Below are 18,826 nucleotides of genomic sequence, written 5' to 3'. Positions count from 1 at the left end.
AGGGAACGGGGCAGAGGCTGACCTGAGAGGTGGCCAGGCAGGAGAGGCCGAGAGGCTTGGTGTGTGGGGAGGAGGATTCAAGAAGGGAGGTTGCTGCTGGGATGTGGGTAAGGCGAGGGCAGAGAGCAGCCGTGGGCACAGCGACGGGAGGCGGCCTGGTGGCTGGGGGAGCTTCGCCCAGCAGTGGGGTGCTCCCAGGCCAGGGGGATGGAGATGAGACTCTAGGGCAGCTGTGGGGCTGGAACACCTGCGGCCTTGTAGAGCTCTCGCAGTGGGGCCCCATGTGCAGACCTTCCCTGCTTCCCCATCCATCCTGACCCCCTGGGGATGGAACAGGCTCCATCCAGGTCTCTGATCCGGAAGCTGCATCTGTTCAGGAGAGTTCCAGCTGAGATGGTTCACACTGCTCATCCCCAACACTCACCCAGCACTCGGTGGGCCTGGCCCTGAGCAGGGCCCTGAGAGGACAGTGACCAAGAGATGACATGGTCCCCACGCTGCCCTCTGCCTGCCTTCCCCGCAAAGGAGAAAGCCAAGTTCGTGGTGCCTCCTGGGAAGACCAATACGTAAACGTCTGTGCCGAATGAAGTCTGGGGCCTGATATGAGACTAGAGAGGCCGGGTGGGGTCAGGAGGCCTGGCTGGCTGCCCCCTCAGGGACAACCTGCCCCCACCAAAAAAGAAAAAAAAACAAGGCAACTGCTTGTGCTGGCCACCTCCCCTCACTGTAGTGAGGACCAAGGCAGGTGGCAGTGTAAGAGCCTTGGAGCCTTTGACGTGCCTTGGGGTCTGGTCCCCAAAGAGCCGTGTGGCCCTCATAGGAGGGTGCGGTAAGCCTCTCCTGGCCGTCTACCTCCCCACCAAGATGTGTCCGGCTGTCACGGCTCAGTTTTGTGTAACTTCCTTCCTTCAGAAGGGTATGTGCTTATAGACTGTGGGGTCTTGTTAAAGCAAGATAAATTCAGATCAGTTTTTATTTTTTTAACCTTTCTTGCACCATTTGGAAACACGGGACTGTATTAGCAGAACTCTGCCATGCTGTTGACACCGTTTGGGAAAATGCTGCAGCTCATCCCCTGAGTCCTGTCCACTGACCTGCAGTCCTGACCACTTCCTTTACCCAGGGCTGGGGCCGCGGGCCAGGCTTTGGACCTGTGCTTTCTCTTGTCCTCAACCACCTGTGAGGTAGAAGGGAGCACAGAGCTACTGGGTCGCAGGGCTGGTGCCCTATCCAGGGCTGTCTGATCACAGAGTCCACCAGCTTCCCCGCCATGGTTCTACTCTTGCTCTTGTCTGGAGGAGGTGCTGGAGGAGGTGCTGGAGGAGGCAGGAGAAAGCGTGGGTTGAGGGCCTCTGTGAATATTCATCATCCCGTTTCTGCCACCGTAGGCAAGCTTCCCGTGGGATCCGCCTGTTCCGACGTACACATGGCCTTGTGCGCAGTGAACCTGGCTGAATGTGCCGAGGAGAAGATCCCTCCGAGCACGCTGGTGGAGATCCACCTGACCGCCGCCATGGGGCTCAAGACCAGGTGTGGAGGCAAGCTGGGCTTCCTGGCGGTGAGTGTCCTTCACTTCCCTCCCCTGTACCTTCTCAGAGCGCCCTTCCCAGCCAAGTGAGTGAGTGAAAGTCGCTCAGTTCAGTTCAGTTCAGTTGCTCAGTTGTCTCCGACTCTTTGCGACACCATGAATTGCAGCATGCCAGGCCTCCCTGTCCATCACCAGCTCCCGGAGTTCACTCAGACTCACGTCCATCGAGTCAGTGATGCCATCCAGCCATCTCATCCTCTGTCATCCCCTTCTCCTCCTGCCCCCAATCCCTCCCAGCATCAGAGTCTTTTCCAATGAGTCAATTCTTCGCATGAGGTGGCCAAAGTACTGGAGTTTCAGCTTTAGCATCATTCCTTCCAAAGAAATCCCAGGGCTGATCTCCTTGCAGTCCGAGGGACTCTCAAGAGTCTTCTCCAACACCACAGTTCAAAAGCATCAATTCTTCGGCGCTCAGCCTTCTTCACAGTCCAACTCTCACATCCATACATGACCACTGGAAAAACCATCGCCTTGACTAGATGGACCTTTGTTGCTCAGTCATGTCCAACTCTGCAACCCCATGGACCGTCACCCGCCAAGCTCCTCTGTCCATGGAATTCTTCAGGCAAGAATTCTGGAGTGGGTTGCCATTTTCTTCTCCAGGGATCTTCCTGACCCAGGGATTGATCCCGCATCTCAAAGAATTGCAGGCGGATTCTTTACTGTCTGAGCCACTAAGGAAGCCCTTCCCAGCCAGGACCCAAGATGTAAAAATTAGTGTGGGCGCTGCCCTCAGATGCTGACCACCTTGAGGGGTAGATGTCCACTCAGTGGGCCATTTCACAAATACTTGGCAGTAAATAAAACAGACAAGAATTCCTCCCCCCAAGCCATTTTAAGCAGAACAAGGCATTTTAGTATCTTGAGGTATTGCTTCAGTGATAAGAGTGACCTTGTATTCGAGAGGCTAATGCGTGACGCTTCTGCTTAGAGTCTGCTGGCTGTGTCTCCTGGTTCTATTATTAACTGAGAATGCCTTCTGTTTGGTACCTTGTGTTGATCACAGCTCTGTGGGTCTAGAAGTGGAAAACACTGTATGTCTTGTGAGGGGCTCGCGTAAGACTCCGGGTGGAGACCGTGGTATCCTCCAGTGTGCCTGGCACAGGGCCAGCCTTGGGAACTCACAACTGGATAATTCACAGACCGTGTTGCCAACTCGTTCACAGCCTCTGCTGACCTCAGGCTTTCTCTTCTTCCAGCAGACACAGGCATATCTTATTCAGTGTCAGCTTTGGGTTGGCTGCCTAGCTGTGTTCAGCATAGAATGATCTTATCCCCCCATCTGTGTCCATATCTCATTAATAGCACTGACGTACTGAGAATGAGCAGGAACGTGCCCCGTGCTGACACTGATGTGCTTGATACTCTGGGTGACAGAGGGCACGGGAGAGGAAGACCATGTTTCCAAGACCCAAGTAAGAGGTTCATTCAGCAAAGGTTACCGAGGCCAGGCACTCCTGGGGAGGACGTGCAGTGGCAAGCAGGACGACCTTCATCCATGCGTGGGTGGCTCACAGTCGGACAGGAACCCAGACCAGGCCCAGGCCTTGGGGGTAGCAGGGTGCGGTGGGGATGGCTGCCTGGAGAGCACGCTGGGCTCCCAACCCTGTCTTAGAGGAAGTCAAGGTGAACTCTGGGCTGGGAGCAGTCCTAGTGCCCTGGGCCAGCGTCATCACACTCGTCACTTCTCTGCACCCCCGGAAGTTTTCAAGGCATAATCGAAATACGACATACACACAGAAAAATGTGTCCATTTTAACGTAGCAACTTGATACATTTTCACACAGTGAACTTACCCGCTTAACAGCCACCCAGATCAAGAAGTTGTGTATTCCCATCACCCCCAGAGGCCTCCTGCAGGCCTTCCCCGGTGCTGCCCCCACAGAGGGCACCATTGTTCTGAATTCCATCATGACAGGTTAACCTCCCTGCTGTTTGTTGTTCCTAGAAGCTTTTTATTGAAGTACAATATGCCTGTAGAAAAGTATGTAAATTATAAATATACAGGTCAGCGACTTCCCAAAATGAACACACGCTTATAACCAACAGACAGATCCAGAAACAGAACACAACCCAGACCCTGGAAGCCTCCCTGGGTCCTCTTGCCATCAGCAAACTGCCACTCCCCACCCCAAGCCCCCTAGCCAGGTAACCGCCATCCTGATGACCTCAGATGTTTTGCGTCTATAAACTTCATACGAGGAGAGCCACACATGTGTCCTGTAGCTCTCTGCCCCTTTTCGCTCAGTGCCACGTGTAAGGTCCATTTATGTTGTCGCATGTGGTTACAGATTACCCATTCTCATCACCTTATGGGAGCCCACTGTATGACCAGACACTCACCAGTGGACTTGGGGGTCGGTTCCTATTTTGGTTACTGTGAGGAGTGCTGCTGTGAACATTCCTGTTCATCTCTCAGTGGACGTGTGCCTGCATCTCTGGTCTGGCGCTGCTAGCTCAGAGGTTTTCATATGCTCAGCTTCAGTATCCACAGCCTGGCAGTTTTCCAAAGTGGATGAACCAGTTTTCACTTCACCAGCAGTGTAGAGAGTTTCAGTTCTGTACCCTCAGCAGACACAGGATAGTTTTGGGTTTTTAGCCCTTCTGGTGGTATCTCATAGTTTTCATTTGCAATTCCCAGGTGGTTAAAGATGTAAGCCCCTTTTCATGGGCCATTTGGACGTAGCCTCCTTTGTGAACACCCTGTTCAAGTCTTCTACCTGTTTTTCATTTGTGACGTCTGTCTTTCTGTTGGTTCGAGGAGTTCTCTGCTCTGATCCTTTGTTGGAGATGTACTTTGCATGTGTCTTCTCCTACTCTGTAGCTTGCTTGTTCTCTCAGTGGTGTTGATCAATAAGCACAAGTTCTTAATGTTCATGAAATCTAGTCTGTTCTTTTCCTTAACAGATATATCATGCCCTGTTTAATATTCCTGTATCCTACCTCAGTGTCATGAAAATACTCTACTAGGTGTCTGATAGACCCATTATTTTTAAATGTCGCACATGGGTCTATAATCCACTTGGAACTGGTTCGTGTATGAGTTGGAGGCAGAGATGCCAGATCTATTTTCTTCTTCACATGTCTGTCTACCTGTCTCAGAATCTGTCCGCTCCCTGCTGCACCCAATGGCCCCTTTTGCATAAATTAAACGTCTGCACGTGAGGACTCTGCTTCTGGACCCTCCGGTCAGTCCTGTTGTGCACCACCAATACCACACAGCCCTGGCAACATGTATCTAATACATCTTGATGTCTGGAAGAGTCAGTCCTCTGGCTCTAGTGACTAGTGTCTGCTGTTTACCTTCCCGTGTACATTTTAGGATCATTTCCATCAGCCCGGAAATCCCAGTGGGGTTTTGATTGTCCTTGTTGCTAAGACGCAGCTGCTCTGTGAGAGGGACTCATCCGTTTGAGGAAGGCATGTGTGTAGTAGCTGAGGATGGGGGAGATGGCCCCTCAATGAGTGCCCCACCCCCCTGAAAACGTTGAGTGTGCCTGACAAGCAGTGAGCAATGTTTTCTTACTGCTGTTGCTTTGTTTTTTGGGCCACACAGCGCAGCATGTGGGAATCTTATGTTTTTGTTTTTCTCTTTTCTTCTGGACTGTACCACGCGTCCTTTTCTTTTGGATTCAGGCAACCGTATCCAGTTCCTCCGAGAGAGCCAGTCTCCTTGGTCCACGTCCTTTGAGTGGCACTTTGGCAGGGCTATTTCTGACCCTGGCATTCAAATCTTCTGAGACCGTCACATTAGATGATGGTGCTCAGAGCCCAGTAAAGGTCAGACGCATCAGGCTGAACCAGCAGAGGAAGCAGCTTCCCGGGTTGTGAAGGCAAGGCTGCCGTGTGATGGGTGAGGCCCAGCCTAGCAGCCGCTCCTCCTCCAGGCTCCCTGTACTGCGTTCTTCTCTCGCCCCTTCATCCTTCTCTGCTAGTTTCTCATTCAGATTGTGCTGTATCAAGTGGTTTTATGGGTTTTAGAATAAAGATTTGTTGTTGTTGTTCAGTCACTGTGTTGTATCCAGCTCTTTGCGACCTCATGGACTGTGCCCGCCGGGCTCCTCTGTCCTCCACTGTCTACCAGAATTTGCTCAAATTCATGTCCATTGAATCAGCAGTGCTATCTAACTATCTCATCCTCTGCTGTTCCTCCTCTTCTTTTGCCCTCAGCCTTTCCCAGCATCAAGGGCTTTTCCTCAGAGAGTCAGCTCTTCACAGCAGGTGGCCACAGTATTGGAGCTTCAGCATCAGTCCTTCCAGTGAATATTTAGGGGTGATTTCCCTTAGGATTGACTGGTTAGATCTCCTTGCAGTCAAAAAAAATGACAGTTTCTGAAAACATGGATGGACATCATTGTCCCTGCAGGTTTATCCCTGGGCCCTGGAGTGATGTTATCTCGTGGGCAGAAGAGGGACTTGGGAAGCAGGGGCTCGGGCTAACCCAGGGATGGCAGGGGGGGGTCTCTCTCTCTCTTTCTCTCTTTTTTTTTTTTATACTCATTTATTTATGTGCTTGGCTATGTTGGGTCTCAGTTGTGGCACGGAGGATCTTCATCACTGCATGCGGACTCTAGTTGCAGCGTGCAGGCTCAGTATCTCTGCAGAATATGGGCTCTTAGTTCCCCAAACAAGGATCAAACCTGCATCCACCTTCACTGCAAGGCAGGTTCTTAACCACTGGACCACCGAGGAGGTCACAGGGGGTTCTCTGGAGGGTGGACAAAGCCCTTGCTGGGCCAGCCTTGAGGGAGGGGCATCACGCAGGCCTGCTCGCATCCTGGACGAGCCTCGGGGTGGCCCTCTCACTCCAGCGCTTTCTAGACTGACGGCGACAGTAAATGACAGTCGCCGGCCACTTGCTGGATGCCTGTTCTAAACTCTTCACACTCGGAGGTGAAAGAGATGAAAATGAGTCAAAGCAGAACACAGTTTTACCTAAAAATGCTCTCAAAGATATGTAATGAAAATGGCAGATGAGAAAAAGTCTCAGGACCCAGGGGTCCGCCTGGCTGGAATGCAGGGTTAGACAGGGTTGAGGGTGGGCATACTGTGGGGGGCGGGGGGGCCTGGGAGAGCCTGGCTCAGCTCAGCAGGTTGGACACCAGCACGGCCAAGAACATGATTCAAGTCCAGTTGGGCAGACCTAGCAGGACAGGGTACAGCTGAGTCTCCAAGGGTGCCTTGAGCCCCAACCCCTTCCCTCTGGGGTTTGTCATTGAGCCCGGCAGGTTCCCCCGGGGCCATCGCCCTGGTTTCCGTGGGGGTGTTTGCTTCCAGGCGTGGAGGGTCCCAGCCCTCCTGCTGGCCCCCCTTCCCTAGCCTGCCTCCACCCGGTGGCACTTTCTGATGGCCTTCTGCTGGCCGCAGCTGGTGTCCGCCACCCTGGTGTCACGGTGGTCCTTGTCCTTCCACAGAGCTATTTCCTCAGTCGCGCCCAGAGCCTGTGTGGCCCCGAGCACAGCGCCGTCCCCGACTCGCTGCGCTGGCTCTGCCATCCCCTGGGCCAGAAGTTCTTCATGGAGCGGAGCTGGTCAGTGAAGTCGGCTGCCAAGGAGAGTCTGTACTGTGCCCAGAGGAACCCAGGTGAGAACGCCTTGCCCCCTGGGGGCCCCCTGGTGCTGCCCCCATACACGTGGAGACACAGGGTGCCTCGGCTGTGAGTTCCTTACACTCAGGAGCTCGTGAGCCTGGTTGCCAGTGAAGCTGGGTTTGCAGCTCACCACTGGGCCACTCAGAGCCCGTGGTCCTGGCATCAGTCACCCTGCCACACGTCCCCAAGGGTGACTGAGTGCGAGCGGAATCTTGCCCTTGTGCGGGCGCTGTGGAGACTCAGAGGGTGTAGAGGAGCTACTGGCTGGCCCCGCTCTCCCACTTCTGCCGGAAAACAAACAGACATAGACGGAGCAGTTAGGGAACAACAGGCGACAGACGGTCGTCAGGTGCTCAGGGTGGCGGCAGAGACAGGGCTCCGGGCGTCGGGAGGAGAGGCTGGCTGGCTGTCCCCCGCTGTCTGATGGTGATCTAAGTCGACTCGCCCGGCCTCGCAGCGGGCAGGAGAGGCCAGTCGGGTTGGCCCAGGCTTGAGCAGCCATGGCTTTGAGCTGTCCGCACTTTTCCTCTCTCTGAACCAGAAGTGTGGGGAGTCAGACGTAGTTGGCAGGTTCAGGAGTGTGTGTCAGGCATTTTGTGGGGAAGGCGGGGTCCACTGTCATTTCTTCTCAGTATCTGTTGTTCACAGTAAGAATGACGTGCAACCCCAGAGAGGAAGGGCGAAAGCAGAAGCCGTCATCAATCTCGGATGCATGGCCAGGCTGCTCTGTCTACAGCGGAGGCTGCCCCTGGCCCTCATGCCTCTGGTGGCTCTGGTTCTAGGCCTTGTTGCCCAGAATATATTCCTAAGTGTCCTGCCTCCCTGTCCTTGTCAAGTTGAAGCCCACACGTCTGTGGCATGTGAATGAGGGGAAGGGCCTGGTGATGCCGTATTTGGGGCTTGCCAGTCAGGGGACTTGGTGACAGGCAGCTGTCATTGCCAAGCATTGCCAGGCCTCTTGTTTAATCGCCTCGGCCAGACAACTTCTGGCCACGGGTCTTGTGCGAAGGCTCTTAAGCGGGAGCTGGCTCTTCTCACCCTGTCAGGTAGGAGCCTCGGTGGCTGTCCTCCTGAGCCACAGGAGAAGGGGCGGCCTCTGAGACTTGGGGTGGCTGTCCACCTTCCCGGTTTCTGTTTGCTGACGAGGGTCGTGGCCACCACCTTACTGCTCCCAGCCTTGAATGAAAGGACTGAGCATTATGCTAAGAGACACAGCACCCTTCACGCCCCCCCGCCACTGGAGCCAGTCCAGAACTCATGTACTCTTGGATTGACCACCCTCCCTCTGCCCACCCCCCACTTCTGACTGTTCAGCAAGCAGTTCTGGGGTTTGGATGGGGAGGTTTGGCCCCATTAAGAGGGGTTATCTGTTCCTTGGGTTCCTCCCCCACACCCTGTTTTCTCTGTAGGACAGAGCTCCTAAGTGAGCCCCACTCACCCCTCTCCTGGCTTCCTCCTCTTTTTCAGCTGACCCCATCGCCCAGGTACACCAGGCCTTCTGTAAGAACCTGCTGGAGCGAGCAGTGGAGTCCTTGGTAAAACCTCAGGCCAAGAAGAAAGCTGCAGACCAGGAAGAGGAGAGCTGGTACGGACCTTAGATATACCCCCCACCCCTGCCCCCGCCTCAGGCTACCTCCCTGGGTAGCGAGACGGGGCTCTGAGATCCACCTCCCTTAAGGAAACAAGCCCCAGTGTGGGGGCTTCAGGGAAATCCAGTGACTCTTTGGTGTTGATGTCTCAGGCCTGGAAGCCCCATGAGAGCCCTCTGTGGGCTCAGAGCTGGCTTCTTTGCCTCTTGCTGCCCCACCAAGTATATTATTTCTCCCTTTTCTCATTTCTACCTATCTCTATATCTATATCACCTATATACATACCTATATCACAGAGTGGAGTCAGTTCTTGGAGCAGATCAGGGATTTGATTTCTTTTGCTTTGCCCTTTGGCAGGGGAAGGGTGGCCTGTGGAATGGAGCGTGGGAAGCTCAGCAGAAGGCAAATGGCTCTGGCCCAGACATCTTGGGGACCCAGACCTGTACCGAGAGGTCAGGCGGTGTCTTATTCTTAGGGAGTCACCAAGCACAGTCTTTCCTTCACAGAGTCAGACCTGAGAGGCAGGCAGGTACCAGCATCGCTCTCGTTCAGGGCCCAGGTCCTGACAAGAGTGCACCTGGGCAGAGAGGGGGTCTTCTGCCTGGGGAATCAGAAAACTTCTGGGCAGAGACCACGGTTGAATTGGGTCTTGAAGGGCGAGGGATGAAAGAGAAACCTTGCTTTTCCCACAGAGAGAAGAGTGTCAGGAACAGTGTCAGGGCGGCCTGGGGCGAGCCGGAGTGGTTGGTGGGGGCAGTGCTCGGGGTGTGCCTGGCCCTGTGGGTCTCAGAACTGGGGGCTGACCAGCCAGGCTGTGAGTGAGGTCCTTGTGTACACTCTGATGTGAGTGGGACCCTTTCTTTTCTTTCCAGTGAATTCTCCAGCGCTCTCGAGTACCTGAAATTACTGAACTCTTTTGTGGACTCCGTGGGGATTGTGACCCCCCCCTTCTCCAGCAGCTCTGTGCTCAAGTCGGCCCTTGGTAAGCACCTTGCGGGCGGCTCCATGGGCCTCAGGTTGCTTGACTCAGTCCTCCACAGCCCTTGTGTCTTGGGGCCCAGGATTGGTTACGAGTCTGCCACTCAAGAACCTTCTCTGGCTCTGAGGTGTGTCTCTGCGGTCCCCACATCAGCCCACCCACAGTTCCCCTTACTGGGCTGTGTTTTGGGGGCAGGAAATCAGGATGCTGCCAGAAGTGGGATGACAAGTGAGTCAGGGACGCTGGCTGGAGCAGGTCAGGAATGCTCCCAGGTGCTCAGAATGGGCAGCAAGTGGTCTGGGCCTGGGGGCTGGTGGGGGGCCTCACCTTTCGGCACAAAGTGGTCCCTGGGGCTGCTCTTGGGTCTGACGCCCTCTGCCGGAGAGGCCTTTCATCCGGCGTCCCTACTGCTCCGGCACCCACTGCCTCGGTGGCCACACAACTGTCGACTGAACTGGCAGCAGGACGCTCTGCTTCTGTCTCTAAACTGTCATCCAGGTGACAACATGAGAGCAGCCGCCTCTCGCGTGGCTGAGGCTGCAGGAGAGGGCGTGGAGCTCCCTCTGACGGCTCTCCCCATGGAGGGCAGGATCCCAGAGGAGCAGCCTCCCCATCGTGACCTCTGACCTCATGGCCTGTCATTTCAGAGCTGAGAGAACAACGCGCTCTTAGGCATTTCACATGCAGGTTCACTGAGAAAACTAGGCCTCAGGAAAACACTAGAAAGATTCTACGTGCACCGTTACTACACATATTCTGGAAACACTGTTTTTCACAGCTGTTGGAAGTTTGGGTTGTTTGCAGCTTCTTCCTTAAAAATACCACCAGTGAACGTCTTTTTTTTCTCTATTTAGGCTCGTTTCTTTGTGATGGATTTTCAAAAATGAGATTCCTAGGTTACTAGGAGTGAACATTTTTAAGGCTGTTAAGGCAAATTGCCAAACATGTTCTGAGATGGGGCTGGTGGGTGTGAGAGGGCAGCCCACAGGCCCCAGCCCGTCGTCGGGAGGGAGAGACAGCACGAACAGGGGGGCTCTAGTTTCTGCAGTGCTGGAGCGGCGTTTGGTTCTGTTCGCCTCTAGGCCCAGACGTCGTCTGTCGGTGGTGGACGTCCGCCATCACCATGGCCATCAGCTGGCTCCAGGGAGATGACGCCGCTGTGCGCACTCACTTCACCGAAGTGGAGCGGGTCCCCCAGGCCCTGGAAGTGACAGAGTGCGTAGCCCTCCTTGACCTCTTGCCTGCTTCTCTCCAGGGAAGCCCCCGGTGCCAGCAGGTGCCAGGCTCGCTGGGTTAGTCGGGGAGGGGAGCAGGTCTGCATGGCCATCAGCATGAAGGGTCAGGCAGCCTGGGGACTACACGACAGATGGCGAGATGAAGCGAGGGGACAAGGGCGCCACGGAGACTGCAGACGTGGCAAGCCGTGTGTGTGTGTGTGTGTGTGTGTGTGTGTGTGAGACCCCAGCAGCCGTCAGTGCTACTCCCAGGGCTCCACAGGCTGACAGGCAGGGAGAGCCGGTGGCTCCTACAGAAGGTCCTGGTGGAGCCTGGCAGGCCAGCACTGGCTTGTGAGGCCTGGGGATCCTCTGTGTGCCAGCGCTGAGTCCCATTTCCTCTCGACCACCCTCCACCCCACCAGCTGAATCACTAAAAAGGCCTTTAGCACAAGGCATCACCAGAGAGCTTTTGACGTTCCTCTTGGGGACTCATGCCTGCCTCTTGGGGGCGTTTGGCCTGTATTGGCGGGCAGCCTGGCAACACCCTGGCTGCTTCTGACTGGATCTGAGTGTCCCTGACATCTTCTGCCACTTGCAGAAATTGTGAAACGCCCCAAGGCAGGAAGGCCCCACTGGGTCTTTCCTCAGAGCCAAGGCTGTCACGTCTCCCGCCAAGTGGGCCTTTACCCGGGAGAGCAGGAGGGAGCTGAGGAAAGCAGGTTTAGGCAGCTTCAACACTCCCAATTTCATTTAAGTAACCCCCTATTAAGCTCTGACCAGGGAACGCCCACCCAGGGTGTGTTGTCTCCCAGCTGACACACCCAAGCAGACTGAGGCCCAGCGGGTAAACCGTCTAAAGTGTTCTCACTTGTAAGAACAGGCCCTGGGGTGCAGCTAAGACCCCCGCAGGCATTCCTTCCCCCCAAATTCAGCCACCCGGGGGCCCCTTTGCTCTTTAGTTGTGGCGATGCTGTGGGACGCCACCCCACCCCAGCCTCCCCACTCTCTCCCTGATCTGCTCCCTGAAATGAGGCTGTTTCTCCAGAGTTGAGCACCCGGCCTGGGCACCTTAGTGAGTGAGTGCAGATAACAGGGCCGATACGTATGTCCCCACAGGGAGCGGCGAGTGGTACTGTGGCTTCTGTACAGATGAGGAAACTGAGGCATGGGTTTTTTTTTTTACTTTTTGCTCTTCTGCTTTTTTTTTAAACTTTTTATCTTGCGTTGGAGTATAGCCGATTAACAACGTTATCACAGTTTCAGGTGAACAGCAGAGGGACTCAGCCACACACAGTCTTGTACCATCCTCCCCCTGAGGCACAGATTGTTTGAATGACTGTCTTGGGTGGCTTCTCAGTGACTGTTGGTGGTGGGCCCACCAACAATCTCTGTGGCCGCGATCTCTGATCCCTTCTCCTTGGTCACAGGCCACATTCGGGGGTCTCCTGCACCCCTCCACGATTCCATCGTCCACTCAGCGAGTGCTTAGCTGAGGGCGTACTTGGTGTCAGCTGAATTCTAGTCTCTGGGAGGCCGCGGTAAATGAGACAGCAAGTTACAGCCATAAGCAAATAGACAGAAGCCTGCCCCGCTCAGCTCTCCGCTCTGGGAGCTGTGGCCTCTGCCGGCTCCAGTCTTGGCTCTCAGGAAGCAGGCAGCACATCGCGGGGAGACATTCCAGGCCAGAGGCAGGTCAGCCTCCAGGAGTTCACACAGAACCTGGTGAGGGCAGGAGGCTCACAAACCAACAGCTGGTGTCGGAGGCACAAAAGACCTGACCCAGGGGGCAGCCAGAGGAGGCTTGCAGGGGGCAGGGCAGGAGAAGGCAGACCGGAGGGCCAGCCAGTGAAACAGGTCTCAGAAACAAGTGAGGAATGGTGAGAAAGGGTATTCCAGGCAAAGGCAGCCACGTCAGCAGAGGCGAGGAGAGGAGAGAGGAAGGGAGCGGAGATGAGCTTTGGTTGCCTGGAGCCCGGAGCGGGTCAGAGGCTGAGAAGGGCCTCGTTCAGCGCCTGCTCTCCTCCCTCCCCTCACTTCCTCCTGCAGCCACACTCCCGCCTGGATGTTCTCACATGTGTCAGACACTCAGGGCCTTTGCATCTGCCACGCCTCTTTCCAGAGCCCTCCTCCTTAGAAATCCCCGTGCCTGCTTCCCTCAGGTTCCTTCTGCATGAGTGTCACCTCTCCCGTGAGGACATCCTTGGCCGTCCATAATAAACGCCACCCGCTGGCTCCGGGTGACTTTCTTTCATGGCTCTTGCAGCACCTGGCATTACACAGTCAGTATCTAATGTGTTGATCACCTGACTTCTTCACTAGGACGTGAACGCTGTGCACATTTCTGGAGTGAAGAGGATGCTTAGGGCCAGGGAGCCTCCCTCGCTCAGGGCCGGCAATTCCAGTCTGGAGCTGGGACCTAGAACCATTATGGTGGCCTTTAGTCCTGCAGACCCACTTGTCACAGCGGTGTGAGGGCAGTGGTTGCTGGCTTGGGCTCCCCACCTTCATTCTGCCCAGGTGATGTGCGCTGACCTCTTGCCTCTCACCTCTGTCACCACCCAGGAGCCCCCTGGTGAAGGCCGTCTTCCACACCTGCAGAGCCATGCACGCCTCACTATCCGGGAAGGCGGACGGGCAGCAGAGTTCCTTCTGCCACTGCGAGAGGGCCAGTGGCCACTTGTGGAGCAGCCTCAACGTCAGTGGAGCCACCTGTGACCCCGACCTTAACCATGTGAGTGGGGCGTATAGCCCCGGGGGGCGGTGCTCATCTCTGCCGGGAGATAGCACTCTGACCCACCATGAGCCCACCCGGCCTGTGGGGCTGCACGAAAGGCAGGCCAGTCAGCAGCCCCTCCCCCAGAGCCCGGCCCGGTGGTCCAGGGGTTTTCCTTTCCGTACTTGGAACCAGCATGTTCCCACCTTGGCCCCGGGTCCTGCCGGCCCTCAGCTCGGTCAACCCCAGGTGGACCTCGGCTGGCCAGGGCGCATCTGCTCCGCCCCCCTTGCGCGCACACCCTGGAGCGGGTGGCTGCGGTGCATTGTAGTTGCATTGCATGTTCTGGCGGTACCCGTGCAATGTTTCCACAGTGCATCACAGAGGCCTGCCCGGCCCTCGAGAGACTCCCCCGTGCCTTGTTAGAGGGACTGTGTCACTGCCGGGGCACGAGGCAGGGCCGTCCGGGGCAGGGGAAGGGAGGCGTGCACACAGCTGAGGGGGACACGTCGTCTGCTCACCAGGAGGAGCCTGGTTCGCTCCAGAAAGGGAGGCAGGAGGTGTGTTCTGAGGGTCAGACTCCGTCCGAGGCCCTCACTAGGGTTGGTCTGGCACCTCTGGCTGAGGTCATCCCTGGACCCGGACCCTGCAGTGAACCCGGGATAACATGCCAGCCCTACAAGACAAGTGTGCCCGCAGGGCCCGAGGCTCGCTCTAGGTGGTTCCTCTGGTGGGTCCAGTAGTGTTTGTCTTCATGGAGAACCAGAGGAGTTTGAGGAGGAGAGAGAGGCTGCAGGCACCTGTGTGGGAAAATGGGCCTGGAAGAAGGGGCCCCCACAGAGGCTAGCATCCCTCAGAGGGCAGAATTCAGCCGCAGGCTACTACCTCACCTCTCAGAAATGCTACCTTTGGCTGAGGAGAGGGGTCTCATCCACGTTCTCCACCAGTGCTGTCAGCAGCCAAAAATCCACTGTGCCCCAGGGTCGGGCAACATACAGGTGCGAGGCAGGGTCGGCAGGGGGATGGGGGGTGTGGGGCAGCACCCTGGAGAAAGGGATGCCAGGCTGGATGAGATGAGGGACAGCCTGGAGGCGTCCACCGGTGCCTGAGGGCGGCACATGACCCACCTTGAGAAGCGCTGCTGCACTAAGGGCCCTCAGGAGCTAGGCAACACCAGCGTGGGCTGAGGCCAGTGCCCTTTGTGATTCTCCTTTGTGACACTGCAGCCCTGTGTGGTGCCCATTTTTTGGGTGGGGAAACAGGCTCAGAGGTGAGGTCATGTGTCAGGGCCACATAGCTATGGACAGAAAACCGTGACAGATCTAGACCAGTGGATCCAAACCCCAGCATTGAGCCTCTCTGAGGGTCTACCTTCTTGGGTTCCTGTCTCCCCCACCACAGAGGCCACTAGGGCCAGACCTGGGCCCCATCCTTGGAAGCGAGCCTCTGATCCCTGTTCCTCCATCTCCAGGCTCTGATTCCCCTGCGAGGACAGGGCCTCTAGGCCCAGCCATGGGCTCCCGGAGGTGGGCGGGGCTCCCGGAGGTGGGCGGGGCCTGCGACTTGCTGTCAGAACCACTAGAGTTTTATTCCTACCCTTCCTAGCGTCTCCTCCATGAGGCGCTGCCCCTCTCTGAGCCTTGGCTTCCTCACCCGGTCAATGGAAGAGCAGATTTCCCTACAGGGTCTGTGGGAAGGACTAGATGTCAGGAACTGAAGCTCCCTCCCTGGCGGTTCTCTTGCTCCCTGATTTTCTGGGTCTCCCCTTTAATCCCAGAGCTGCCAGGTATCCGGTTGGGGAAGACCTGGTGCGTGCAGGGACCCTTGCCCTGGTAACCGGCCAGTCACCTTCTCCTTCCTCATGGCACACCACACAGGTGGTCCAGCTGCTGACCTGTGACCTGCTCCTGTCGCTGCGGACGGCTCTGTGGCAGAAGCAGGCTGGAGCCAGCCAGGCCCTGGGGGAGACCTACCACGCATCGGGCGCCGAGCTGGCTGGCTTCCAGCGGGACCTGGGCAGCCTGCGCAGGCTGGCACACAGCTTCCGCCTGGCCTACCGCAAGGTAAGGCCCATCCTGCTGCTGGGGAGGGTGGATCGAGATGTCAGAACCGAGCCCAGCTCTGGAGTGGAGTCATGGAGTCGGCTGACCGGTCAGGCCCTGGGCTGGGTGCCATTCATCCCTTTGTTTGGCTCATGCTGTGTGTGCCCAACCCTGGAACGTGGCAGTGAGCAGTCCACACAGCACAGACAGGCCAGCAGAGATCTCGCCTTACCAGTTAACACTCGGGAGCGAGAAGGGGCTCCTAGTCTGTGTGAGGACATGGGGAAGGCCACGAGGGAGCACTGCTAGGTTCTCATAGTGGGTGTCAGAATCCCCTAGAAATGTGTTTAATGCTTTTTCTGGGCCGTGCTTGAGAACTCTCCATGTAACATCCCCTTGGCAATGAGGGCAGTTGATCAACCCACTTAGTGGAGTCAAACTGTTCCTGTGTTTACCTTTATTGCTAATTAAGAGTAATACAACTCAACATATTTTCCCTGAATTGTTTTCCAAAAATTTAAGTGAGAAGGCCAGTGTTAGGGGTGGGGAAGGGCTGTGTTTGGAAACGTGTGAAAAAGAAGGGCTTGGGGTACGGCTGCCCTCACCCTCAAGTGCTCTGGGACCCTCACGTGGTTGCATTGTAGCCCCTGTGTGCAGCGAGCCAGGACAGACACTGCAGACGAAATAGTCATGTGAGAACCACCCCCTTCACGGTGGAAAAGAGGAAGTGTGCTCAGGGGCGGCGGCCTCCTCACAAAACATCCCCACCTGCCTCTCCCTTGTCCGCCTCCACCCTGGCCTTCCAGGGCAGCACCACCCTCCTCACACCCTGAGGTGTTCGGGTGTAAAAGAAACTAGAGAGACCTAGGGAGACCCCCTTCTCCCCTCCCCCCTCCCCCATCAGTGATGCATGTTGACAGAAGGGCTGCAGGTCTTCCTCCTGAGACCTTCTGAACTCTGAAGAAGAGACTCTTTCTGAAGAAACCAAACGACACAGGCCCCGAGCCACCTGAGCCCTCTCTCCCATCCCTGCCTCTCCCCTGTCCTGCTTTTGGGCTGGAGGCAGCCTCCGGCGTTGCGAGGGTCCACCCGCCTACTGTCCGTACAGTCCGGAGCACACACCGGTGCTCTCAGTCACCGTCAGCGGAGGTGGCCCTTAGCTTCCCTCTCAGCGTGCTCGCTTGCTCCAGCCCCACCAGCGGGCCTGTGCTCTTCCCCTTTCCTGCCGGGTGTGTGTCTGGGGTCAGAGTGAGGACGGGAGAGGCTGTTTTCAAAGGGTGAGCAGGGCAGGGTGTTTAGAGAAGGGGTATGGTCAGCGGGCAGATGCGATGCTGTAGGGAGGGATGCCCCCAGGGACACAGACAGGTGAGGACAACGGGTTTGTGTCCCCGGGCTTCCAGGTGTTCCTGCATGAAGCCACTGTGCGCCTGATGGCCGGAGCCAGCCCCACCCGCACCCACCAGCTGCTGGAGCACAGCCTGCGAAGGCGCACGGCTCAGAATGCCAAGCACGGTGAGCCCCCAGCGCCGGCGCCTGGGCGGGTCCAGGGGAGGGGAAAAACCCAAGGCTTGATTTGGTGGGTGGCCAGGGAGGGTCCGTGAGGCGTTGTGGGGCTGGACTGGCCTCGGTCACATTGTCGTGGGTCCAGCCTCTCCAGAGTGAGAAGGGGATGGTGGGGATGTTGTCCCAGCGCGCGAGCTGGGACCCTGCTGATGGGCCGCATCTCAGCCCCATCACAGAATGATAGCCAGAGTAATGTGTGTGGCGCCCGGCTGGGTCAGCTCATCTGTCTGTTGAGCTGAACCTCCCTCACTTGGGGGCGGGGGGCTTAGATACCCAAGTTCTCACCGAGCCGGGGGAAAGCACCTGCGTCGTAGCGGGCTCTCAGCGGGTATGTGTGTCTCCTGGTTCCCACAGGAGAGGCGGACGCCTGGCCCGGGCAGCGAGAGCGGGCCACTGCGATCCTCCTGGCCTGCCGCCACCTCCCTCTCTCCTTCCTGTCCTCCCCGGGCCAGCGGGCCGTGCTGCTGGCCGAGGCTGCCCGCACCCTGGAGAAGGCGGGCGACCGGCGCTCATGCAGCGACTGCCAGCAGATGATCGTCAAGCTGGGGGGCGGCACCGCCATCGCCGCCTCCTGACCTCTGGCTCTGCCCACCTCAGCTGCCGCCTCCCTCCATTGCTCCCCAGCTCCCTCCGTCTCTGAATCTTCTCTGTCTCTGAGTCTCTCCCTCCTCCTCTGTCTCCCTCCCTCCTCCTCCCTCTGTCTCTCTCCCTCCTCCTGTCTCTGAGTCTCTCTCCTCCTTCTGTCTCCCTCCCTCCTTCTTTGTCTCTGAGTCTCTCCTCCCTCTGTCTCTCTCCCTCCTCCCTCTCTCTCCCTCCTCCTCTGTCTCTGAGTCTCTCCCTTCCCTTTGTCTCTCCCTCTTCATTTTCTCTCAGTCTCTGCCTCCTCCTCTGTCTCTTGTGTCTCCCTCCTCTTCCCTGTGGGAGCTGAGGTATGAACCTTGGCTTCGGAGCAGTCGCCTGCCGAGGCTTCTGGACCACGGCTAGCGGGTCCCTGGGAGCTGCTGCAGAGAGAGGCTCCCAGCCTGGGTCCCAGTGGGCCTGAGCAGGGAAAGACAGGGAGGGCAGGAAATGGGGGTTCCCTGACTTGAAAGTGGCAGGGGGAGCTCCCAGGCTGCCCAGTTCCATCTCCAGCCCTCCCAAGACTCTGAAAAACTCCCCGCTCCCTTTTCCTGCTTCCTTGTTTTTTTTTAATCAGGCTTTCTCTCTGGGGGACATAGGTCTCTGGGCACCATGCATTCCACCCGTGGCACTGTGCCCAGCACACCCCCCTTTTATACAAATGTTTTTATATCTGTGTGCTTGGGGTTGCGGTGATGCAAGGCTGAGTTGCTGTGGCATCTTTATTCCTCTCCCCAGGTCCGTGTCCCCTCCCCTGTACCTGACAAAGCGAGTTCATTGTTTTCTCTTCATTACACAGAACAGCCAGGGGAGGAGCGAGCCCAACCCTGGGGAGGTGGGTGGGAGGCAGGGGGCAGGCTTGGGGATGGGTGAAATCGTGTTGGCATTATTTTTTAATTTTTTAAAAAAATAAATGGTCTTATTTAA

At 56.8% G+C, this 18,826-nt stretch overlaps 1 protein-coding gene across 1 annotated transcript in view; it reads left to right on the top strand.

Annotated features, from left to right (window-relative positions):
• The window catches only part of SREBF2 (sterol regulatory element binding transcription factor 2), a 59,280-nt gene extending 40,454 nt beyond the window's left edge, over positions 1-18,826 (top strand). The window contains exons 11-19 of the mRNA XM_055566264.1: positions 1,389-1,558; positions 7,003-7,171; positions 8,646-8,763; positions 9,640-9,749; positions 10,829-10,961; positions 13,526-13,694; positions 15,554-15,739; positions 17,119-17,230; positions 17,636-18,826. Coding sequence (XP_055422239.1) covers positions 1,389-1,558; positions 7,003-7,171; positions 8,646-8,763; positions 9,640-9,749; positions 10,829-10,961; positions 13,526-13,694; positions 15,554-15,739; positions 17,119-17,230; positions 17,636-17,856 — 1,388 coding nt within the window. The 3' untranslated portion in view covers positions 17,857-18,826. The remainder of the gene's footprint in view (positions 1-1,388; positions 1,559-7,002; positions 7,172-8,645; positions 8,764-9,639; positions 9,750-10,828; positions 10,962-13,525; positions 13,695-15,553; positions 15,740-17,118; positions 17,231-17,635) is intronic.

Source organism: Bubalus kerabau, chromosome 1 (assembly GCF_029407905.1).
Source record: "Bubalus kerabau isolate K-KA32 ecotype Philippines breed swamp buffalo chromosome 1, PCC_UOA_SB_1v2, whole genome shotgun sequence".
NCBI lineage: Eukaryota > Metazoa > Chordata > Mammalia > Artiodactyla > Bovidae > Bubalus > Bubalus kerabau.
This window is presented reverse-complemented; position numbering and strand designations above follow the sequence as displayed.